At 35.1% G+C, this 26,180-nt stretch overlaps 2 protein-coding genes, 1 long non-coding RNA gene and 1 other non-coding gene across 5 annotated transcripts in view; 2 read left to right on the forward strand and 2 right to left on the reverse strand.

Moving 5' to 3' along the window:
• Positions 1-13,317: 13,317 nt before the first annotated feature.
• On the reverse strand, positions 13,318-19,246 carry LOC135739124 (uncharacterized). The gene is made up of 5 exons (XR_010528833.2): positions 18,894-19,246; positions 18,615-18,763; positions 18,006-18,225; positions 15,478-15,631; positions 13,318-15,369 (listed from the first exon to the last, which is right to left on the reverse strand). It is a non-coding gene; the product is annotated as an uncharacterized lncRNA (long non-coding RNA).
• Positions 18,293-18,565, reverse strand: LOC135739165 (small Cajal body-specific RNA 13). Its single transcript, XR_010528853.1, has one exon.
• Positions 19,247-19,368: 122 nt separating the features above from the next.
• glrx5 (glutaredoxin 5 homolog (S. cerevisiae)) lies at positions 19,369-20,839 on the forward strand. Its single transcript, XM_065257405.1, has 2 exons — positions 19,369-19,784; positions 20,366-20,839. The coding sequence occupies exons 1-2, from the start codon at positions 19,490-19,492 to the stop codon at positions 20,536-20,538; spliced, it is 468 nt and encodes a 155-aa protein (XP_065113477.1). The 5' UTR covers positions 19,369-19,489; the 3' UTR covers positions 20,539-20,839.
• A 2,862-nt stretch (positions 20,840-23,701) lies between these two features.
• Positions 23,702-26,180, forward strand: part of scara5 (scavenger receptor class A, member 5 (putative)) — a 65,049-nt gene continuing 62,570 nt past the window's right edge. Inside the window, exon 1 of one of the 2 annotated variants that reach the window (XM_065257400.2) lies at positions 23,702-23,941. The gene's annotated coding sequence lies outside the window, so the exon portion shown is untranslated. The remainder of the gene's footprint in view (positions 23,942-26,180) is intronic. The other variant, XM_065257403.2, reaches the window with a different exon arrangement.

The raw sequence follows: 26,180 nt of genomic DNA on the forward strand, positions 1-26,180 counted from the left end.
GTTTTGAGAAGACTTCACGCATGTAGGACCTATAATCTGTTTTGTCTTAAAGGTCACAATCTTCCTGATCCCATTTTTAAACCCTAGTTAGCGTGTAATGTTGCTATAATAGCATACATAATACCTGTAAAATGATAAAGCTCAAAGTTCACTGCCAGGCAATATATTTTCTTTAACATAATTCCTCTTTCAAAGCCTACAGCCAACGGCCGGTTTGGACTACAGCCCTCTCCTGCTTTGATGACGTTAGAAGAACAGTTTTTTTGACTAAACTCCGCCCAAATGAATACGTCAGTCACCAGACTCAACACACACTAAACAAACTACACAATCAGACCTCATTACGTATTTCTGAAGGAGGGACAAGGAAGACATCAGCTCGTTTTTAGGGCAGTGAAAACAACACTATACAAATAATTAAATTATATGAAAAATACTGTGTTTTTATACATGTGAAACATGAACACATGTTATATTGCGCACTGTAAACACAATCAAAGCTTTAAAAACACACAAAGAACGGGACCTTTAAGTAAATTTTTGGTTGACTGTTGTGAAAAAATAGATCTCTGCATTACAGTAGATCTGAAAGCTGTCTGTCTCAATGTCAGTCAAACAAAAATAAAAAAATAAAAGAAAGAAAAAAGTTGAACATATATTTTTCCTATAGATATTGTTTTTGACTTTGTGTGTGTGCTAAATCTATTAGTTTTATCAGTGATTTTAAGATATGGATGCGCTTGATTTTGCTTTTGAACCCTCTAAAATCTTTAACTTGATTTTTCTCAAAACTGACTTTGCTGACTCTTTTAACTTCAAACATGTGCTGCTCGGCCATATTTTGTCCGATTCCAACAAATCATACAGCGTTTTGACGTTTTCTAATAGAGAATGTCAAAATATAAATGACTCATTTTTGAAAATTTGCTCATTCCAACTCATTTTGCCAGCACAGTTCACATATATAGTTCAAAGCATCATAACAAAAAGTAGAAGCAAAAATGCTTTGTGTACTAAGTCAATGGTTAAGAATTAAAGCAAACACTTATCCCCATAAACATGTCTTTAAATGAAACAAAATAGCTTTTGTAGATGTATGAGGGTTATAAAGCCAACATTACTTTGGCTATTTTTTGTAAAAAAAAAAAAAGTTCTGATAATGTTCTTTGGAAGTTGAGTCTCGGGTTTGCCTGATTATATTGAAGAACCAAATAATAGCAGTCTTCCCACGAGCAAAATAAAGCTTTACATAATTTATTGATAGCTCACTGTTACACAGAAACTAGGTATGTAACTGTCCAAACTCCTGTTTGGATTGTTTTTTGGATGTTGAAAGATATTGACAATGACTAGTGACCCTGAAGTAAACAAACACATGCCCATTCTTTAAAGCTGTTGGCTAACAGCACCTAGCACTCTCACCCAGGCCACACATAGTCTTGAATAGTTTAGTAGGTTTTATCTCCCTTAGATTTAGCATGACATGGTCATGATTACTGAGACAAACTTAAGCAGGGGACATCTCACGATTTTCGCACCGATTAAAAAATTTAATTTGGTCATATCGACTCTTCATGCCCAGTCTTTTCCAGTTGGGCACAGTCTTTGTTTACCGTCAAGTCAATTTTATTTGTATAGTGCTTTTCACAGTTGTTAAAGTTGATAAAAGCAGAAGAAAATATAGAAAAATTAGTGGACAGCAAAAGTTGCAGAGTGGCTAAGATTAAACCATACTAGTGAGCGGAGTAATAATGTAACCTAAAGAAGAGTTCTAAGTTAAGCCAACGTCTGACTCCCTAGGGGTTGAAAAATCTCCTAGGAGAAAAACCTAAAACTTTATTAGGACTAAAAAGTCATTTGGAGAAAAAAACCTTAGTGAGCCAGACATAGCTGATTTTATTTTACAGTACGTGTACTTACCTTGTACATAAATATGTTTACTTGCAGACAAATGTGCGGTTCTGACTTTTGAGTATCTAGAAGGTAAATAAATTGTATCATTACTGTACTTACCAGTGGTACATATTTGTTAATTATTATGTAACTCTAGATAAGTACTGGATAATACCAGAAACTGTACATATTTATAGTATGTGTACTGTAACCAACAAGAAACACTACTGTACTTACAAATGAATGAACAGTTTAAGTATTTAGTACTTACAGGCAAGTGTGGGTTAATAACAGGTACTTATAGTGTACATATATGATAAATAATAACAAACACTACTGTTCTTACTAATTGTATGTACATGGTAAGTGTATAGTATATACATGCCAATGTACATTAATGACCAGCAAATATAAGATGTTTCTCAATGTCAAGGAAGGATCCTCGGAAGCCAGAATTTCGAGGATGCTACGTCATTGTCATCTGTCGAAGGACTGTTCCAATTTCAAGGATCCTCGGAATTTCAACCAAGGACTGAGTCCTTCATTCGAAAAATAACTCATATACAGGAAAGGATGCACATTTGTATCCTTCGAGCTCTAAAATCACCCACAATCCTATGTGTGCATCTTGTTCAAAAAAATTTGTACGGTAGCAAAGTCGGAGTGTTAACGGGGCAATATGTTTTCAAATGTAACTGTATTTATGATACCAAACATTTATTATAAGCATAGTAAATATAAGTAAAGTTTAACATTTACACGCCAGTTCAAATTACTACTGTATTGATGTTATAAATTATACAAATATATACAATTTACGTTATTGATGGCTAACGGACCTGTCATTTAACAATTAGCTTAGTTGCATCCCCGGCATTTCTTTTATAAATAACTAAGTTGTACAAAGTTATTTCACGTTAATATTATACCATTCACAGCATTATTCATATAGTAGCTTTCTCATCTTTTTTAAGAGGGACCAAGGAACAAAGGGAGGAATACGTGTCTGTGTAGAAAACAAGCTGCTGTTTACCAGGAGGAGAGACACCGCGGCGAACGTATATTGGTGAGAAGCAAATTATTTAATGTTCAGAAGTGATAGCTGTGTAATCTTCTTGTTATTTCACCCCCCATCATTCTCATAGGCTTATTTTGGAGAAGATATGGCTTTCCTTTTTTTTTTGGAGGAAAGAAATCAATAGTTTTATTTATCAATTTAATAATTAATTTGATCGAAAGTAACAGTAAAGACATTTATAATGTTACAAAAGATTCTATTTCAAACAAATGCTGTTCTTTTGAACTTCATCTTCATCAAAGAACCCTGATAAAAACTGTATTGACCACATTGATAGTAATATATGTGTCTTGAGCATCAAATCCTCACATTAAACTGATTTGTGAAGGATCATGTGACACTGAAGACTGGTGATGCTGAAAATTCAGCTTTGATCAGAGGAATAAATTTAACTTTACTGTATATTCACATAGAAAACAGTTGATTTACATTGGATTTGTAAATCAGCTGATTTGTGTAGTATTTTAATCAAATAAGCGCACCCATGGTTGGCAGAAAATAACTCTTTTAAAAGCATTAAAAATCGTTCTGACCCCAAACTTTTGAACGGTAGCTTACATCATCACAACTTTTTGATCTTCACTGTTTAGGAATGTAAGTGTCCTGCCACAGGTCAATGGACAGAGGGTGGCAAGGCGACGGCAGGAAATTGGCCCTGGTTTGCCCTCATGGATGAGGCATTGCAGTCTGCAGCAGTCTCGCCACCTTGCCTTATTGACACGATCCAAGAGGAAAAACCAGGACCAAGCACTGCACAACAGGAAGATGAAGGGAGAGGCAAGAATAAGGAGAGAGTGAGAGACAGGGGCAAAGAGAGAGCAGGACACAGAGGAGAGAAGAGGAGAAGGGAGCGAGAGGATCCAATCCTACAGCATCTAAAGGAGAATATGAAATAGCAGAGGGAGGCAGATGAGAGGAGGGAAACAGAGGCCAGAGAGAGGTCAAACCGGGGTTTTTTGCTGTTGGAGAGGTTGGTGGAAAAATAAAGTAAATTCAATTGAACTGGTTTTGTCTTTGCCTCTTCATTATTTTATATAAACTGTATATTTATTTTTAAAAACAAAACAATGTATTGAACAATATCTTCTCCCTTATATACAACATTTTGTGATTCCGTATTCCGAGCTCTACAAAAAGCAATAATTTCATCTTTGTTACATAAAACAAAATTATTTAAACATTTCTATATTGACAACTATATACATGAAGCAGCAAATTCATTTAAACAACATTCTCATATTTACAACTATATACAACAAGACGAGAAGAAAACAAGCAGCCATCAGCCACACTGCCTACAGCACCGCCAGTGCTGCTGTTGTTGCTTTAAGGCTGCAGACAGAAGAAGAGGTCAGTTTAGGTTAGTCCAGTGGTAATCCAATCTGTCATGTAAATGATTCTACAACAGTTGCAGTATAGTTAATATTGTATCACTGAAGGTAAATAAAACATACTTTAAGTACTTTATGATCAGATCGAGACAGAGAGAGAGCGTGCAGGAGCTCAGTTCTTCTCTTCGCTCTGTTTACAAGTTTCTGTCAGCATGTTTACCTTGTCTGTGCGGTTCGTGTGACTTGTGCCAGGGCTAGCATCGCAAATCATAGCTTACATCAACTTTTACCAGCAGTGATTTTAAATGGATTTCTCCAAATAGCATGACAAAATGTACCTTTCCAGTAGAAACTTCGCGTGGGAAGCCCAACCTGTCCTTTTAGCTCACGCCAGCGTGTGAAATAGTCTCCCATAAACATCTGGTCTTGTTTCTTTATTTATAGTCCTTTCTCTTCTTGTCATACAATTCGTAGACACTTTTTCTCTTGCGACCCTCAGACATTTTGAAAAAAACACAGTGAGAACGCGACCTTCAATGAATTGTTGAAACCGTAGCACAACACACATACACGTGAAAGTGCGCATGTGCAGAAAGCGAACGTAGAGGCGAGCACGTGCGACGGTTATACGTCAACATATAATCAGAATGATTGACATCTGGGATGACCAATAACAGTGGTGATCCACCCGGAAAACGAAAATCTTCCGCTATACCTTTAACACTGAATTTGCAAAGTTGAAAATTAAAAAGAAAATGAAAACCAATAAATAAAAGAGAACATAAAATAAAAACAGAACTTTACATTTTAATTTTGTCACTATTACAAAAATGTATTTATGGATTCCTTTTCAAGTTTGCCTTAACATCTCGAGGCAAGACTGCCAGTATTAAAATTACATTTAAAATGAAATGTCAAATCATCAATTGCATTTTATTATCCAATTTGGCATTATCACCTTGAAAATGAAATAATTTAATTTAATGTTTTAATTTTTATTTTAGCATTCAATTTTTCACATTTGGGACATATTTTGCCATTTTATTTTTTATTTTAGCATTTAAATGAATTGTTTAAAATTGGCAGAAAAAACTTTCCATAATTCTCCATCAGCGTTGAAAGTGTAAAAGATATCAGAAATTAACCCCTTAAAATTCCTGAAAAATGCTAAAAAATGCCACAAAAGTACACAAATTGTACCTGCTGTGTTGATTGTATCTTAAAACGGTTTACATTATTCGTATCACAAGAATTCCAGCTTTCCAAAGATATGTGAAATGTTTAGCTTTTTGTTTTTGGGTTGTTGTATTTGATGAAGTTTTCTGTCAAATAGTGCAGGGTACCTCTTAAGGTACCTTGGAATTATTTCTTAATAGAAATAGGCAGCAAATATGTGCAGTTGTATCTGCTGTCCACAAGGGGTCCCTTAAACACCACCATATAAGCGTTTGATGCCCTCCAAATGGAAACTAAAGATGTCATGTTTTGGCTGGTTTTAATAAGATTTTGGTATTTTAGTTAAATAATATTTAGGCAAAGTGCTCATGTCGCTTACGTGGTAGAGCATTGTTTTGAATTCAACAGCGCAACAGGTTGTAGGTCTGAATCCTTAAAATTTTTTGTTGAATCAAGTCATTTCAACTTACTATTATTTATCTTGACTAGAGATGAGTTGTTATAACTACAGGTGAGTTGTTATAACTTATAAAATTAAGTTGACTTTTCTCAACTATATTTTATAAGTTGTGACAACTCATCTCTGGCAGCAAATTTTAACAGTGCAGGGAACACAAATACTGATAAAATATAAAGCTTGAATGCACTGTAAGTCACTTTAAATAAAAGTGTCTCCTAAAGTACAAATGTGTTTATTATTTATTTCATAAGTTATTATGTTCTGTTATTAAAACCACAAATTTTCATTTGAATATATTGTTGTTATGACTTCCCCTAAGTTGAAGGTGCCTTAATTCTTTGGATATCCTAGTAGTTTAATTCACATTTAATTGTATTATTTGCATTGACGATTAGTATATTTTGTAAATTAATAACTGTATGGACATTAACAAGAATTGATAAATGTTGCAAAACTATATTTTTGATTGTTTGTTCATGTTAAAGCATTTACTAATGTTTAATAAAACAACCCTATTGTAAAGTGTTACTGTATATTTTTATACTATGTGTACGTATGCACTTAACCTGAGGCCTTCTAGAATATCAGTTTAAGCTTTGACAGCTGGAACTCTTGGTTTTAAAAGATTTCTTTCTGAGTAAATGATGATGACAACAAAACAAGTTGGTACAAGTAAGGGTAGAACAGTGAAAACCACAGGCAAAACTGAAGCAGGGTCACAGCATGCACATGGAATAAAGCCGGGCAAAGTAAAACCTCCCAATGAGACAGGACCGCTGTGAAAGCCCAAACAGAGGAAACGTTTGCCCATAGAGTGACCATATATATATTTTATTTATATATTAGCACTTTTTAAAATGTTTATATTTCCAAAGCAGCTTAACCTAAAATAGAAACAAAAAACGCACAAAGATTCAAATAACAAAAAGCAGTTTTTAAATTAGAGCTGGCCATAGATTAATCTCATACAAAATAAAAGTATTTTTTTGCATACTATATTTGTGATGTGTGTAAATATTATTTATATTTAAACACACACACACAGGGCCGCCTTAACCTAATGTGAGGCCCTGGGGCTGAGAGGTTTTAGAGGCCCCCCATCCCCTCAATTTATAGTCTCATTTAATAAAAAAAGTGTAATATCTAGGTAATCTACATCACAAAATGCATTAGTTTCTTTCAAGACATACAACAGTGAGTTTTCCCTCTTTGACCCAGAAAACACCATAATATCATTATTAACATATCACTGAGCCCACTTGAGCATAAACACAAGATACTTTATTTAACAACCACACACAGCAACTTGTGGTGAAAATAAAACCAAAATGTGTGAGAGAATGTTTATAAGCTCTATGTTTATATAGTTTTTGGAATATACAAAATTGCAGAAAACTCCCACTCACTAACTAAATGCTAACCACAGTTTTAACAATATAAGAAGTAAAGTTAGTTTTAAAGTGAAAATGCATTAATGTTAACAAAAGAGAAGTCTTTATAGACAGAATCTTGTTAAATGCATTAATGATAACAAAAGATAAGTCTTTATAGACAGAATCTTGTTAAATGCATTAATGATAACAAAAGATAAGTCTTTATAGACAGAATCTTGTTTGTTATTTATTTTGTAGGCTATTGAAGAAATAGTATGCATTGTATTTAGTATTTATACGCATGTAAAACGAACACGTATGAATATGCACAAAACAGACAGGGAACATACCTGTAGGCTATATAAGATCTTTAGATAAGGAGATTATAAATATGAATGGTGCGATCAGGGGATGATCATTTGAGATGGTCTTGTCGCTCTTTTCTTTCTTAGACTTGCACCTTTACCGTTGCGTCTCTTTCTCGTCTTTCTAAACCAACAGATGTGTGTACTGTGAGCTAATGCCGCGTCAAACTACATCGCTCCAGGTGCGCACGCGTCACTGATATAAACGCGAGTAAACTTAAACTTTATAACAACTAACAGCATTATGTGCGGGAACTCCTTTCTTAATTTAGCGGCACAGTTTCTTGAGCACGTTTAGAGAGACTTCTGCATGCCAGGGGCCTCATTTATCAACAGTGCGTAGAAAATGTTCTATATTTGTACCTACGAATGAAATTTAGAATGTGTCTAAGTACAAAAAAATCGGGATTTATCAAACGTGCGCACCGGGTTCGTACGCACATCAGTAAGTAATCATTGATGATAAATCCCACTTGTTCTTAAGCATCATGCTCGTGCACGTTGATGGTCATTTGCATTCCGAAACGCCTCCAATGAACCATATATGGTGACAACACCTCCCGTTATAAGTCACGTGGTTGTGCTTTTTCCCTCATCGCAATAATGACAAAGAGAGCGAAAAAGAGGAACTTTACAGACACAGAAATTGAGTTACTGGTGGATGAGGTTAAAAACACATCTGTTTGGTTCACTTAGTACGGGAGGAATGACTAACAAAAGAAAACAAATCTGCATGGGAACATACCAGTGAGTTTAATTATGGTATTAGGTATGAGAACACTTCTAGAAATAAAAAAGTGGTTTGACATTAAATTATCAGCCAAAAAAAAAAAAAAAAAAATGCGTCACAGCACACCGACGTGAAATCTGTAGGAGGACAGACAATGACAGAACTTTCCTTGGACAGCCGCATAACCAGCATCATCGGCGCGATCTCTGAAAACGCGCTCCCGGCGGAATGGATGATTTGCCAAGTCTTCCAATAATGCAAGATAAGCCGTCAAGCATTTGACGGAGCTTTCTTATATAGGGTTAGACACTTATTTCATTAATTAACTTCAATACTGATTTGCAGTTACTTTATTAACAGTAATCATTTTTAACACCTGGGGGTGGATAATAAATAGACATAGTGTTCTTTTAACACTGGGGATGGACGGTCCTGTGTAGTATCGCTATTATACCACTAGATGCTCTGCGTACGCATACTCCGAGGTGTGCGTATATTAACACACATTTCTACGTATAAGTACAATTTGATAAATTCCACACTTTGCGTAAAACTGTTCCTACGCACACTTTACGCACACTTCTGTTCGTACGCACGCTTGATAAATGAGGCCCCAGAAACTCAGCTCCACGAGCACAGAGAGAGCGAGCGCGCGCGCGAAAGAGAGAGAGAGACCTGCACCTCACTAGTGCTTATTATGAAATTTCCGAAATTACTCTTTCATTTGTTGATGGATTATTTCCGGTTTCTCTGTCACACTCAGTCTAACATGCAGGAATGCCAAGTTGACAACGCGCACTTTGCATTAGGCTACGCGGAAAATCGGTTACGTCTGATATTTTATTTCACGGTAAGTTACTACGGACCAATCAGCAGCCATGGAACGTGCATTTAGAGTGATTGACAGAAAACCTAACAAGTTACAAAACAATATGACATTTTCAGCTCATCATGAACGTGAATATGGGAGGCCCCTGAACTTGGGAGGCCCCTGGGCTTCAGCCCAGGTAAGCCCGTGCATTAAGGCGGCCTTGCACACACACATACATATATACATTTAAGAAATGTTTTATTTAAGTATCGTTTTTTTTATTTATATATAATTTAGAATATATAAAAATATAAATATATATATATATATATATATACACATGTAAAGGTTTCTTAAATAAATACATAATTGTCTGTGTATTTATATATACATAATAATTACACACAACACAAACTCATATGTTATGCAGAAAATTACTTTTATTTTGTATGAGATTAATCTAGATTAATCTATACACTGTAAAAAAATTCCGTAGAAATTGCAGCTGGGTTGCCGGTAATTTACCGTAGATTTAAATTTATGTTTTTTACTGGCAACATTTTGTTCAAAGTTACACTGTAAAAAAAGTCCGTAGAAATTTCAATGTTATTGCAGCTGGGTTGCCGGTAATTTACCATAGATTTACATTTATGTTATTTACTGGCAAGAGTTTGTTTAAAGTTAAATAAATTTTAAATATTAACAAGTCTTTATCTTCACAGAATAAAACTATACAATAACAGCCTCATGCAAAGCATTCTGGGAATCAGAAATCATCATCAACCTTTTTCTGTTTTTTGCTTCATATTTTGTTTCCCAGAATGTTTTGCTTGATGCTGTTTTTTTACACTGTAAAAAACAACCTATAGAATTTACTCAAAAAAATTGTTGTAACAATTTGCACTCACTTTGTTTGAGTAAATTATATCCTATATATTTGATTAAAAAGTACCTAAATTTAATTACTATGATAAAGTAAAAAAAATTAGGTAAGGTCTACCTATTTTTTCATAACTAATTACTTATAAAAAAATGAATAACATTAACCCTATTGGTATTAAGGCACAGATCTATTAAATTATTATTAATAATGATAAGCCATTAAGAAACATTACATATTACTTATTCAGAGAGGGTTGAATAAGAAAATAGTCATGCACAAGATTGCATAAATTGCTTGCTTTATTGACCAAATAACATTCTGTAAACATTTAAAACTAATTATTGGACGTATAATAACCCCAATACATTTCAAGTGAAATACAACATATCATAGTTTTACATAAAGCTTCTTGAACATATTATTTCATAAAACAAAATAAACCAAGGCTTCATGAGATGTTAAAAAACCATTAAAAGCAAGATTCCTAAATACTGTTCTTCACGTTATCATTAGAAAATTAAAGAAGACAATAATATGAGAGGAAAAACTGATCTCATTTACCTCAGTAGACTAGCATGCTATATCGATACAAACAAACATTTCAACTTCATTTAAAACTTATTAAGTGCAAAAATACAACTTCATATTATGCTATAACTCACAGTACACGTGCATAAAACATTGAACACTAACAAGAAGTACTTACATTCAATTTTAAGTGATTCAACTTCATATACAAGTCTCATATATAACATATGAACTCCGAAATACTTTTTTGAACAGACATTAAAAAGCGAAAGGCAACGTTAAGTATATATCCGTAAATGATAATAATAATAATAATAATAAAATGGCTTCATAAATGGATCCCTTCTAAAACAAAACTCAATATATTAACAGATAAATGCAAGAAAACTTTTACAGTAATTATCTAGCATCGACAGCTTTACCGTTGTTTGTTTGTCTGCTCGACGCCCTCCCGTCTGTATCGTACATCAACCGTCCACTGCTCTCTCTGGTCACGTGGCTTGCTCAAGTTCAACCACTCATATTGAGCAGCTCCGCTGTTCACGAGATTCAGACATGTAAATAATAATAATGGAAGTTAATATTTTAATCATAAATATGGATATTTATTCGTATTCGCAGGTGCAAGAACTGGGCGATGTTTCATTCAAAGCTAACCTGACTGACATATTCTAACCTATCAATCTGTCAACAACAGAGACAGAGAAGCACGCAAATGACTAAACTTCTGGTTAATTTTACAGTTAACCAACTTAACATTTCCATTCATGATGATATCAACAAGTTAAATAAAAACTTACCTGTCAACAAACCGCAGTTCTCCCGCCGATATGATATGAAAAAATGGTGACTCGAGTCCCGCCTGGATGTTGATTCATGCGCACTTTGCGGTGCTAAGGCCAATATTTTGGGGTATATGTTACTTATTTTTTTAGTATTGCAGTTATTACTGTTAAAAATTGGATAGTGAAGGTAGAATATACCCATTATTTTTTATTTTACTTGCTAGCTTATATACTTAATTAAATTATAACTAATTTTCATGGGTTAAATTTAACACCCTCCAGGGTAATTTTTTACAGTGTAGTTTTACTCTGTAAAGACAAAGACTTGTAAATGTTTAATGTTCATTTAACTTTGAACAAACTCTTGCCAGTAAATAACATAAATGTAAATCTACGGTAAATTACCGGCAACCCAGCTGCAATTTCTACGGAATTTTTTTACAGTGAAATGAACATTAAACATTTACAAGTCTTTGTCTTTACAGAGTAAAACTAAAAAAACAGCATCAAGCAAAACATTCTGGGAAACAAAATTTGAAGCAAAAAACAGAAAAAGTTTGATGATTATTTCTGGTTCCCAGAATGCTTTGCATGAGGCTGTTATTGTATAGTTTTATTCTGTAAAGATAAAGACTTGTTAATAATTAAAATTTATTTAACTTTGAACAAACTCTTGCCAGTAAACAACATAAATGTAAATCTACGGTAAATTACCGGCAACCCAGCTGCAATAACATTGTAATTTCTACTGATTTTTTTTACAGTGTATGCCAAGCTCTATTTGTAATATAGTTTATGATGGAGTATTTCAAGTTACATTTAGTTATTTAAATATATTTTTTATTTAAATAATCTAATAAGTAATACTCAATTTCAAGCTATATTATGAACATAGTTTGATGAAGTATGTGAAGGTTTTTAAATACAATAATGCATTAAGTAATAATCCAATTCCAAACTATATACTAGTATTAATATACAGTTGCTGATCATATAATTAAAATATTATCAAAAAGTTATTTTCACTAATTCCATTAAAAAGCTGAAATTATATATTAAATTAATTTATTACACACAGACTGATATATTTCAAATGTTTATTTCTTTTAATTTTGATGATTATAACTGACAACTAAGGAAAATCCCAAATTCAGAAATCTCAGAACATTATAATATTACTTAAGACCAATGCAAAGAAAGGATTTTTAGAAATCTTGACCAACTAAAAAGTACGAAAATGAAAAGTATGAGCATGTACAGCACTCAATTCTTAGTTGGGGCTCATTTTGCCTGAATTACTGTAGCAATGCGGCGTGGCACTGCTCAGGTGGGGTAGTCGAGTGGTCGGTAGGACTTCTGGTGAGAAACTCACAGGAGGACACGGCAACAAACTTGTATGGTTAAAACTGTCAATTTAAAAGAACATGGAAATTTGGATCCTGGAAGAAAAGCATGTCTATCAACTGGAGGTTGGAAACGAGGAGAATTAACAAGAATGGGAAAATCAAATGATAAGAAGAAAGTGATGGTGGGTAAGCACAGCTGTGTTGTGAATGGACCAGAATGGAGAGCATATGATAAAGTGGATAGGAATGGTAGTATGGAAACAAGCCAAAGAAGTGCAACGGTGAGGAAAAAAAGATGAAATAATTTTGAAAGGATTAGTGCAAAGAAATCCAGTAGTAATCAAAGTTTTGAAAGAGGGGTGGAGGAGAGTGATCAAGGTTTGAAATTTAAAATTGTTCTGGCTGGTGAGGATAAGGGAATTTTATCAATAAGTCAAGTGAAATGATTTGGAAAGAAGGTTTAATGATTAAACTAAATATGATAGGAATAACAGGTAGAATGTATAATTATATTCAAGATTTTTTTTTTATATAAATAGATTTATTCAAGTTAGAATCGAGAAAGCATCATCTGGAAAATATTTGGCGGAGCATCATTAGCCCAATACTCTTTACAATTATAATAATGTATTTTCTCAAGCACAAGGAGACATTGGGAGATCATTGTTTGCTGACGATGGAGCATTGTGAAAAAGGGGAAAGAATATAAAGCATATCACAAGGAAAATACAAGTTGAAGTAGTAGAAAAATTGTCATATTCATGGGGATTCAGGTTTTCAGTTGATAAAACAAAATCATAAGTGTTTAGTAAAAGAGGTATTGATACACAGATAAAGATGTATGGACAAACTATTGAACAAGTTAAAAAGTTTAAGTTTTGGGGTGCTTGGTCTGATGTTAAATTATCATGGAAGGAACATATTCAAAGGATAGAAACTAAATGTAAAATTATTTTAAATGTGATGAGATATCTAAGAGGATTGGAATGGGGAGCAAGTGGAACTGCAATGAAAAAATATTTATATAAGACTGATTAGATCAGTTATAGATTATGGATGTTTTGTTTATGGTTCAGCAGCAAAAACATTATTGAAAAAGCTGGTTGTGTGACATAAGCTCAGGCTTTGAGACTCTGTTGTGGTGCTTTTAAAACGACTCCTGTAGCTGCTCTTCAGGTTGAAGTGGATAAAATGCCAATACAAATCAGACATAAGCAGTTAATGATGAATTAGAAAGTTTATTTATTTTCCTCAAGACAACAGGGCTGATAAGGAAACATTAGTGAGTGAAAACATATTTATAATGTTAACAAAATGGGGAAACTCTGATCCACATTCCAATACAGTAACTGGCGATAATGCACCTTAAAGTTGGTGCCACCCGCCATTAAAAGGAAGAAGAAGAAGAAGAAGATGAGAGCCAGGTTGCTCCAATAGTGGCCTTCAGCTCTTCTGCATTGTTGGGTATGGCTCATGTTGGAAAATGAAATCTGCATCTCCATAAAGTTTGTCAACAGCAGGAAGTACTCAAATTTTCTGGTATACGGCTTTGTTGAACACAGTGGACCAACACCAGCAGATGACATGGCACCCCAAACCATCACTGACTGTGGAAACTTTACACTGGACCTCAAGCAACGTGGATTGGGTGTCTCTCCTCTCTTCCTCCGGACTCTAGGATCCTGATTTCCAAAGGAAATTAAAAATGTACTTCCATCAGACAACATAACTTAGCACTCAGCAGTAGTCCAGTCCTTTTTGTCTTTAGCCCAGGTGAGACGCTTCTGATGCCATCTGTTGTTCAAGAGTTGCATGAAACACAGCTGAAACCCAGGTCTTGCATACGTCTGTGCGTAGTTGTTCTTGAAGCACTGACTCCAGCTGCAGCCCACTCTTTGTGAATCTCCCCCACATTTTTGAACGGGTTTTGTTTCACAATCCTCTCCAGGGTGCGGTTATCCCTGTTGCTTGTACACTTTTTTCTACCACATCTTTTCCTTCCCTTCGTCTCTCTATTAATGTGCTTGGACACAGAGCTCTGTGAACAGCCAACCTCTTTTGCAATTACATTTTGTGTCTTGCCCTCCTTGTGCAAGGTGTCAATGGTCGTCTTTTGGACAACGGTCAAGTCAGCAGTCTTTCCCATGATTGTGTAACTAGACTGAGAGACCATTTAAAGGCATTTGCAGGTGTTTTGAGTTAATTAGCTGATTAGAGTGTGGCACCAGGTGTCTTCAATATTGAACCTTTTCACAATATTCTAATTTACTGAATTTGAGATTTTCCTTAGTTGTCAGTTATAATCATCAAAATTAAAAGAAATAAACATTTGAAATATATCAGTCTATGTGTACCGAATGAATATAATATACAAGTTTCACTTTTTGAATGAAATTAGTGAAATAAATCAACTCTTTGATGATATTCTAATTATATGACCAGCATATGTCCTTAATGTACTAAAGACAGTCCTAGGTTGAGCTAATGTCAGCACTCTCCCAGAAAACAAGCCAGCAGGGCGAAAGCATTTAAAAAACTCCATGGAGACAGAAAAAAACAGGCTTAGCTGGGAGGAGGGCCAATTCTCATCTGACACGTTACAGCTGCAATCTGTAACAGAGAAAAGAGAGACAGTGTAACTGATTGCAGCGACAACACACAGCTGTTATTATATACCATGGTACATATATGCTACATAAAATAGAATATAGTGCATACAATACTGTTTAATTCAGCATCGCTGCAAGTGCTCAAGGAAGCGGTCAGCTTTCACTGGGCTGTCATCAATTTGGCAGCATGAGGATGGGCATCAGGTGGATCGGTGGTGGGATGATCAGTCAGCTTGGTGTCAGCTGGGCTACAAAAGAGTGCACTATACACAAAGAAAAAAAAAGCAGAAAGGCATGACCATTCCCAAACTCTGACATACCTGAAATGAAAGATCTAGCTTTGCAAGTTGTGTAAAAATCAAAATGAAAACAGTTTAGACTATAGTTTAATAATCATTATAAAATAAAAAACATTGTAATACCAGATCAATTTTAAAAAGGCCTTAGCTTAATTAGAAAAAATAACTAGTTTTAACAAACACGCCTTTCTAAAAACATTACTTGTGTGCACTGATGTATTTTAAGATTTGTCAGTGCAATTTTTTTCTGTTTGGACACCTCTTACATTTATTTTTGTCTAGGACTAGTCTAATCCCTGTCTGGGAAACCACCCCTAAAACTGATTTCATCATTCCAGACAGAACAAAGCAAACTTTCCAGCAAACCTGTCACTTTTTTTTCTTTTACTATGTTCTTACCTAAACTTATGAATTAATACACACTTTTTCCAATGTGTACTTTTTCAAGAGCACTTAGTTTGCAGCACTTCGACCTTGCACGCAGTAACAACATCACTCTTTACTACTCCCCTTTTGTTCAAACTTAAGTAAATATTACTGCACCCGAGGTCGAAGTGCCGCAAAACAAATGCTCTTCCGCCATCCAATATAGTTCTCATTTTCTATCTGCTAAAAAAAAAAATCGCAACATTTTGATTTGTGCCACCATACTTGCTTGTAAGTTACACAAAACAAACTTCTACTACTCACTTGAGTTTAACTTCTTGTTAAAAGAAAAACATTCCAGGATTTTTCTCAATTTAATAGACTTTATTGGACCCAAACAGTTCACAGTTTCCACATACCTTCAAATGGCTCTAAACAATCCCAACGAGGCATAAGTGTCTTATCTAGTGAAACGATTGACCTCACCTAAATGCGTCATCAGGTCAAACGATCACACATCATGTATGCGAAACTACGCCCCAGTGTTTACAAGTGTGGAGAAAGAGGACCGTTCCGACATTGTTGTTGTGGAACGATACCAATTAATGTCTTTGTGTCAGTTTATGTTTAAAATGGTTTGCAAATGTGCGTTTCACATATGTAACGTGTGACCTTTCAACGTGCTTATGCAATTACGTGAGTCGCGCTGGCACGTCACACGGCTGGTGTAAGACTAGAATGTGTGGTTTAAAAGTGCATATTTTTATTTTTGTTGCCAAAAATGACAATCGTTTTGTTAGATAAGACCCTTATGCCTCGTTTGGGATCATTTAGAGCCCTTTGAAGCTGCGTTGAAACTGCAATTTTAAACTACACTTGTGAACTGTTGGGGTCCAATAAAGCTTATTAAATTGAGAAAAATCCTGGAATGTTTTTCTCAAAAAAAAAAATTCTTTTCAGCTGAACAAAAAAATACATGAACATTTTGGATGACTTGGAGGTGAGTAAATTATCCTGATTTATTCTTTAAGAAAGTGGAGTAATCCTTTAAATATTTGGGGTTTTATTGCTCTTGATAATTTGATAACAGAGAATGAACAACATAGTGAGGAAAGAAGATATGCCATTCTCACTTAATACATACTTCATCTTTCCTCACATGCATCCTAGGAGGGTGGGTGGATGGAAAGGAAGCACAAATAAGAATTGAGAAGCACCCTACGTCTTTAGGCGCAATAACATGTACACGCGTTATATTGTCTGTACACGTAACATCTACAAAAATTACTTATCTTCTGGCCTTCCATACAGATTACATTACGAAGTTACATTGAGGTGACAAATCCAGGAATTTTACTTTTCTGGTTGACACGATGTGACTCGATAAGGCACCACGACGTAAATCTGGTCATCATATTATGTTGACATTACATAATTACGTATTTTGGCTAGCTGGGTTAATCTTTAAAAAAACTGGTTAAAGTACAGTATGAAAATCACTTTCATTATTTTGTTTCATGTAGTACAGACAATAACAAAATCCAGTAACAGAGACCCTGCTCTAAACTCTTGTAATGGAAACTATAATGGTCTCTGTGGGTCTCTACTGGTATGTGTTGAGTTCTATTGGTGGGTGCATTAAATCCTACTGGACTATGTCCCAAAAGGTTTTAATTGAAAAGCTAATGGTTCCTATTCGTATTTTAATGGAACTCAGTAGAAGTCCTGAAAAGGGTTTCTATTGTTAATTTCAGCAGGAACAACTTTAAGATTAAATAGAAAATCTATTAAGTATATAAATATGTGTTACGGGAATTCTTTTTTCAGACTAACATTGTTTATTGTAGCCTATATAACATATTAATGCTGGTTAAAAGATTACTGATTGCGGTCTTATATACAGGACAATTAAAACTTGTTTTATCTTGCATTTTTATCTAGTCATTCGTTAAGAATAATAATCACATCAGACCTGTTGCTATGACATCCACTTCAGGATGAGCTTCGAAGAACCAAATAATCCAAGATCAAGCCAAATCGTCAACAATCATATCCAACTGAGTTAGCGATTTACAGGATATAATTCACGAGCTAGGAAACTGACTGAGACGCACGGTGTGTTTTCTCAAAACGCGGCTGGTTTGACCGCAGTGTAGCTGGATCCACGCGTCCATTTGAAACCACACACACACCTACAAAATAAAAGAAATAATGTTAGTTTAAATATCAGTGCATTATCCCACTCATACAGTATTGCTGAATTGTGGCAAGTAGAAGTGTCTAGACAGTGTTCTTGTCCTGTCAGACAATATCTTATTGCCCCTGCAATTTGCTTTTCCTGTTTTTAGATTGGTAAGGGTACATGGTAAACCATAACCGCTGTGAAAAACAGGACGATATGTTGAAAGAATATCGCACGTGAAACTACATAGTCTGCAGAAGTCACGCCTTTTACTTCTTCTGATTAATCTCTGCAGACTCGCCAAGTCTCCAGCCATTGCACAGACAAGAGACCAGCCAGGCGAGACTGCACATGCAGCATTTAATAAACGAAGTATGTAATAGTATTGGATATACTTACTGCTCATCACCTTCCGCGCCGAAGTAAACTTTGCCTTTTTAAACACCACACCACACCACGCATTCTTCTACTTCTTGTAATGTTTGATGGCGGGTGGCAAAACAACTTCTGGTGCATTACCGCCACCAACTGGACTGGAGTGTGAAGAACTAGTTGGCATATGACATACGCATATAAAATAAATAGATAAATCAATTCTATTAAATATTTATATTTATTTAATATATTTTAAAATAGCACACACCACGCATTCAAATACAATAGATTTAAAAAAAATACCTAGATGGGTCATTGCTTCGGCCCGATGGATCATTGCTTCGGCTCCGCCATATTGGTCCGGGCGGATAATGTTTATGAATTGGGAACGCAATGCTTAGTTTTTTTTATGCAATGCTTAGTTATCTTAAATAAACCAGCTTGGAGACGTATGCAGTCTGCATAGGCGACCTCCGGAGGTTGCAGTCTTCCGATTGAGAAACGGCAACACACCGGTAGGAAACGCTAGAATGCGCAATGCCAACCGGATGCAAAAGCCTTCAAACTACGTCATACAAGACACCAATTTTTTTTTTTTAAATTGGTCTATTTAATGGTAAATATACTTTAATGCTTTAATTAACAAAACAAACATCGTCATAAAAACTGAGGTAATGATAATAAAGCTATTGACGCGTTTATGACTGACGCTGTTTTAACCAATAAAAATAGATAAGGAAAACAAGAGACCCAATAGATTTTTAGACATTGACTGTTTATACTCCAGGAGGCGGGGCTTAATAGTAGTGGCTTACTACGGTGAGGCTCGGTGGCTTTGTGGCTCGGTGTAAAGATTAGTGACAAGCGCATTTAAACATCTGGATCATATCCAAATCTGAATGATGAACGGCATTATTAGATCGACAGCTCGGTGTCTTCGATCGGAAGCATGGCGTTGCAGAGCAGTTCAGAAGGAAGAGCTGCTGTCTGGTTGGGCCCGACTCATGTGCTCCTCAGCGGGTCAGAAGAACCTAGAAGAGATGGTAAAGAAGGACAAAGTTGTGGTGTTTATTAAAGGCACTCCGGCACAGCCCATGTGCGGATTTAGCAACGCCGTAGTTCAGATCCTCAGAATGCACGGGGTCGACAGTTACGCTGCTTATAATGTTTTGGATGACCAGGATATCAGACAAGGTCAGTGGTGATGCTAACCCCTTATATTCCACGTTATATTGTGGCTGGTGGTTTGATTCTTGGGTAATTCGGTTTTTAAACTTGAGAGAATGACAGTTGCTGGTTGGCTAAAACAGAAAATGTAGGATAACCGCGATATGAGCCTTGCCAGCTCTGATTGCTTTTATCAGACTTGTGCAGAAGGGGGAGGGGTGTAACCCTAAGCTTGTGGTTTTCAAACTGCTGGGAGGGCCCCTCTTGGGGGCCCGAGATAATGCCGTGGGGCCCCTGTTTTATGACATTTTATAAAATAAAATGTATGTATTTTAAATACATACAGTTTTCATAAATACTGTGTGAGCGTAAAACCTCAGGGGGCATAAAGGGAGGCACCCCACACAAGGGTGTGGCACACTTTAAAAAAATATGAGAACCACTGCCCTTGGCTGACTGAGGTTATCAGTTTTCAGCAAACTATGCCAAAGAAATAAAGCGACAATAAAATTATGGAAGAAATTGTGCTGCCACATAGAAGAATGAATTGTGTTATACAAGTAATCATACAAAAATATTAATGACATGTACTTTTTTTCCATTAAAAGGTATAAAAACTTTCTCCAACTGGCCAACGATTCCACAGGTCTTCTTCAATGGAGAGTTTGTTGGGGGCTGTGACATTCTTCTTCAGATGCATCAGAGCGGAGACCTTGTAGAGGAACTTCAGAAGCTAGGCATCAGATCAGCACTTCTGGATAAAGAAAAAGAGTCCAAATAAGTCTTAATGTAGCAAAGATATAGGGTGTTGATCATTGGTGTGATTCTCCATTGATCTAAGCCTCAGAGTAGACTGGGTAACTTTACCTGTTAATTGTAAATCCACCCTGAGAGAACTGAAGATGATGTCAAATCACCCAAACCCTGAGAAATCACAGTAAAATGTTTGACATAATTGATCATCTTTGTTATTTCAGATATAATATTAGACCACGGCTTATTTAAGATGTTATATTTTCAAATGTATTATGAATGTATTTTAGATGTATATGATCTTTTGCCAATAAAATAGTTTAAAAGCATCCAGTATTTGGATCTTAATCTATAAGTTGTGTCACAAGATTCTGAATTTTAAGTTTTTGATGTCATTTACCAAGAATATGGCGTTTGTTTATTAATATTGTGTTTAAGTTTGCTGTCTAAAGGGCTATTTAGGCCCATTTAAGATGGTCTCTCATGATACTCCTAAAGGTGTTTGTCGCCACACTTCTGTATGACATACACAATGAAGTTTATCTTAAAGTCACAATGAAATTGAAAGTAAAAAACCCTTTTTTCAATATTGTGGTTATTTTTTAACAATTGACTTGCTATACGCTTCATTATTTTAAAAAAATCATGTGCCATCATAATCTTTCATCCAAAACACAAATCTCCTCCTCGAATTGATCTCTACTTCAGTCACAAGGAAGGGTGGGGCCCGGGAAAAGATTGCCCTACTAAAATACCACTAGAAACCATCACAGAAATTCTATTGGATTTAATGATTTTTTTTAATATGAATTGTATTCTTTGTAATGTAAACTATAATGATCTGTGTGGGTCTCTACTGGTGTGTGTTGATTTCTGTTGGTGGGACAATTAAATCCTTTTGGGAAAATGTCCCAAAACACTACAAAAAGAAATTGTGTTTAAATGGGAAAAGCTAATCATTCCTTACGGTATTTTAATGGAAACCATTAGAATTTCTGTGGTGGTTTCTATTGCTTTTTCAGCAGATTAGCAAATAGCAACATGACCAAACTTCCAACAATCCAGTCGATTCTCAATGGATGAATTCAAGTCCTGCCCTACTTTTTATTCTTTTTCCAGAAACTGTTTCACTCATGTCACGACACGGAAAATAAGACAATCATGACTTCTGTTTCATTGTGAATTTATGGGGCGGTTTCCCGGACAGGAATTAGACTAGTCCTAGACTAAAATAAATGTAAGAGCTGTCCAAACTGAAAACATCTTGCACTGACATATCTTAAAATAGATCAGTGCCTTTTGTTTTGCTTGAAAATGCACAGAAGTAATGTTTTTAGTAAGGCATGTTTGTTAAAACTACTAGTTATATTTCCTTATTAAACTAAGGCCTAGTCCTGCAACTAATCCCTGTCTGGGAAACCACCCCTAAAAGTTAAAGTGAGAGTTAAAAATGCAAATTATGTTCTGTACTAGAATGGGGTTAAGTTTAGTCTGTGTTAAGTGTCCACTAGAGGGTGCAGTACTATTTGTTTACTATTTGTTATAGCTTAGCTATAAGTTTGCTGTGTTTAAGATTTACTTCGTTTCTCTTTAATGTAAGATTGCTGTGCTATAAATAATCTTTAAATAATTTACACAAAATTTTAATCGATTTAAAACTGTGTTTAACTTTTAAGAGCCCTATGCTTTGAGGACACTTGTGGAGAGATAATCTGAACTACATAATAATATATAATAAATTGCAGGTTAAATTCCAGGTAACTCTTTACTACTTTATATTCACTACAAAGACATTATCTCCTATTGAATATGTCAGTAAACATCATATTGCACCAAATAAATATGCTATATGTAACTTTATATAAACATTATTAGCTGAAATAACATGTAACAGTTAATGGGATGTGAGAATGTGTTCACATTCTGGTTTAAAAATAATTAATGTCCATTAGTGTCCATTCAAAGCTCTATTGCTTCTCAAACTTGTTTCCAAACATGTTTTGGCACTGTCGTTATTTATTTATTCTACACATTATGATTACAGGGTTCCCACCGGTCATGGAATTTCTGGAATATCATTGAATTTTTAAAGGGTCTTTTCCAGACATTTAAAATTAGGAAAACATTTTCGTCCAAGTCATGGAATATCAGTTTCCATTATTCAAAATGTGATTTTTCTATACCATTTTATTCATAATGTTGTTTTACACACTTTGTGTATTGTTATAGAGTGCCGCAGGGATGCATATTTCTGTAGGATAACTCAGAAGTTTGCAGACACTCACTTCTAAAAATAAAGGTGCTTTAAAGGTTATTCACAGCAATCCCATAGGTGTGTTAAATACAAGCACTGCACATTGAATCTGGCATGGGCAATGATCTTGGCCCACTTCAATTTGGAATATTAAATGCAATAAAATTATTATAATTGTAAGCAGCTTTAATGGAATGTAATATAATCAGTAATGGGCCAATATAAAGGCCATGTTTTTAGCATAAGTAGTTCATAAATTAAAGTTCACCAATTTTTTTTATACTTTTTTTATTTTAAAGTGCACCTGTTCCATTGCTAAAAACATAGTTATTTTGTGTATTTGGTATAATACAATGTGTTCGTGTGATTTATGGTTAAAAAAGCATTATTTTCCACATACCTTCCAATTTTGTAGCTCCAGATATACTGCTTTCCTGATTTTGTACAAAACTCGTGGATCTGAAAAGCGTTGTGGCCCTGATTGGCCAGCTAATCTGTACGTTGTGATTGGTTTGAATAACTCTGACGTCAGCCTGAAATGTGACGCTTCTAATTATGTTAGAAAGAAAAAATACCATATTTGAAAGATTTGCTGCTGACAGGAGTTAACTACAGGCTGAGTCCGAATCGGGAGGAATTATGATAATGTCGGTCTTGTCCAGGTCAACAGGCCCAGAAAGTAAACTGTTGCCTACAATCCGTGTGTTAGTTGTAATCCAAGAAAAGAGATTTACGTTGGAAACAATAACTCGCATCATCATTTAGACTACTTTGGGGTAAAGTTATCTTTTGCATATAGTTACTTATACACACTTACACACCAAAGGAAGTGTAAAATCGTGAATTGGACGATAGTTGCTTTTTTACATGGGCGCCGAAAAAACACGCGTGCGTTAAAAAAACGCGTTCTGTCTGATCGAGGGTGATTGGGAGGGGATTGTCAACCAATCTGGCAACCCTGGAAACTTAAGCACTGTTGTGTGTTTTGCCACATGTGGGAGTTACATGAAATCGGACACTTTTTTCAGCACTAAGGACGCCTGAGACAACTGAGGGAAACATGCAGATCTTGCGACGAAATACATCGCTTGTAAAACGGGAATAAAAGTTTGCTCGCCGCATTGTTCCAGCACTGCGCTCGAAGACGAAGCTGGGGCATCAGCATCACTTGACTCCGGTAATGACACAAACAACTTTTCTTTCTTTTGATCATTTAACTTAATGCTGAAAGGTCGAACATTTACAGAATGACATTGATGTGTAAATGCACTCTGGGGTATTTTAATGCAAAGTTCGTATTTCATTATCACCTGGCTCGGGGTCCATTAATAAAAACAATACAGAACAATACAACAGCAAAAACTGACACAAAACAAATCAGTGTATTACAAAACTGCAATGATAGCAGTGTCTCCCTAACCTGGACTGAAACTGTGTATGTAAAGAACTAGAAGTACGATCAAAACTATCCATTAGGCGTCTTAATGTTTAGTTTCTACAGGTACAAAGCAGAGATTGTAGTCTGTAGTCTGCTCTTTGAAAGTTTTCATTTTTTCCAATACATAAAAGAAATGGAAAAATTATTGTTGTACACATATGCAACACTAAGTTTAACATTGCTGTATCACTTTTTTCTTAATTTCACTATTCGGAAATACTGTTTGTCATGAGAAATAATTTGCACAATATTATAAGCGTGATGATTACACATTAGCATGAGCATTAGATTTACACTTCTCTGTCAAATCATTCATTTCCTCATGCACATACAGTTTTATATGTATATGTGTATATATATATATATATATATATATATATATATATATATATATATATATATCAAACAAATAGAAAAATTGCATATGTTCTAGTGTATCATTCTTCCCTATGCGGTTTCTTTATCTCTTTATTAACAGTACTAGTATTAATGATTAATGTTCTTGCAATAGAAATGTTGAACTTCTGCAGGGTAATCTAATCCATGTATAATTGTAATACTTGGTTGTCTTGTCTCATGTTTCGCACTTTTTCTGATTATGTCCACTTAGTGAACAAATCATTATTTTAAACTAGTTTATGAACAAGTTGAGAAATTCACTAAATTAGGTTAGAGCAGCTTGACTCTCAAATCAACACTTATCCAGAATTACTTTGTAGGGAAGAGCGGGTCACAACCTTAAACTTTTTGGCTTTGGCTCTATCATTCAAAAAAGGTAGATAAATATTTTTTTACACAATCCACACACACATCTCTGCTACAAATTAACATTTAAAGCTTGTTTGTGGGACCTAGCGTAATCGTACAATTACACAAAAGTGACAGGAGTGCAAACGTTACAACTTACCCCATAGGTGGACTAAGTTCATTATAACAGACTGAGGGTTTGTTGTAACACCTGCTATATACTAAAGGTGCCACTAAAGGAGACATTTTGATTAATAGTGTTAACATTGTTTTCATTATCATAGTTACTAGGAATTGCTGACATGTTTCAAAATGGTGTTATGTTTTAGGTAACAAGACAGTGATTAAGTAAGGAATAATTGACGACGGGCCATTGAATCATAAGAAAATAATGCACACCCAAGGTGCAATGCTTACACCACGGGTGTGCATTATTTTGAAATAATTCAAAGGACCGGAGTCAATTATTCCCCTTATACCACGGTTACCAAAGACATTGCTCTTGTGCCTATTTTTAAGACATTTGACAAGTTAGGTGTGTGGTTATCAGAAATTAATGCATACCCAAGGAACATTTCTCAGCCAATCAGAATACAGCATTAACAGACCTGTGGCATAAAATAATACAAGGTTCAATTTGGTGAAAAAAAAAACATAAGATGAAGAAATACCTTTATGCCTCCAGAACACTCTTTGTTCAATATCTGAACCAAAACACATCAAAACTTTTTACAAATTTACAGGAGATCGTCTTCTGACAGTAAGCGAAAAAGACAAAAAGCACAGATTGCCATGTAGAAATATGTAAGGTAGCTGTGTTATAATTAACCCTGCGTTAGTTTGTGCCCCGCTCACCCCTTTTTCATACATTGCATACACAAAGTATTCAGACCCCCTTCACTTTCTTCCATTTTTATCAATATCTACAATCGTTTAAATTCATCTTTTCTTATTAATCTACACTCAGTACCCCATAATGAAAACTTAATTTTACAATAGTCTTTTTTAGTCTGTTAATAGACTGACTGCTAAAGTGTTAGGCTGCGTCCGAAACAGCATACTATACAGTAGGTACTTAATAAGATGAAGTACCTATTTACTTGCCGTTAAAACAGTAGGTACTGTATAGTATGAATGAGATTCAGACGTACTACATCCGCCATGTTGCTACATCACGTGACATACGTCGTCATTACGTCATGTCATTTCAGCGCGAAAACAGCCGTATGCC

Source organism: Paramisgurnus dabryanus, chromosome 12 (assembly GCF_030506205.2).
Source record: "Paramisgurnus dabryanus chromosome 12, PD_genome_1.1, whole genome shotgun sequence".
NCBI classification, from domain to species: domain Eukaryota; kingdom Metazoa; phylum Chordata; class Actinopteri; order Cypriniformes; family Cobitidae; genus Paramisgurnus; species Paramisgurnus dabryanus.

Bases quoted from the DNA above. Each gene is read 5' to 3' on its own strand.
- glrx5 (XM_065257405.1), top strand. From the start codon at position 19,490: ATGATGAACGGCATTATTAGATCGACAGCTCGGTGTCTTCGATCGGAA. The intron at 19,785-20,365 runs GTCAGTGGTGAT...TTCCATTAAAAG, and splicing joins TGACCAGGATATCAGACAAG to GTATAAAAACTTTCTCCAAC.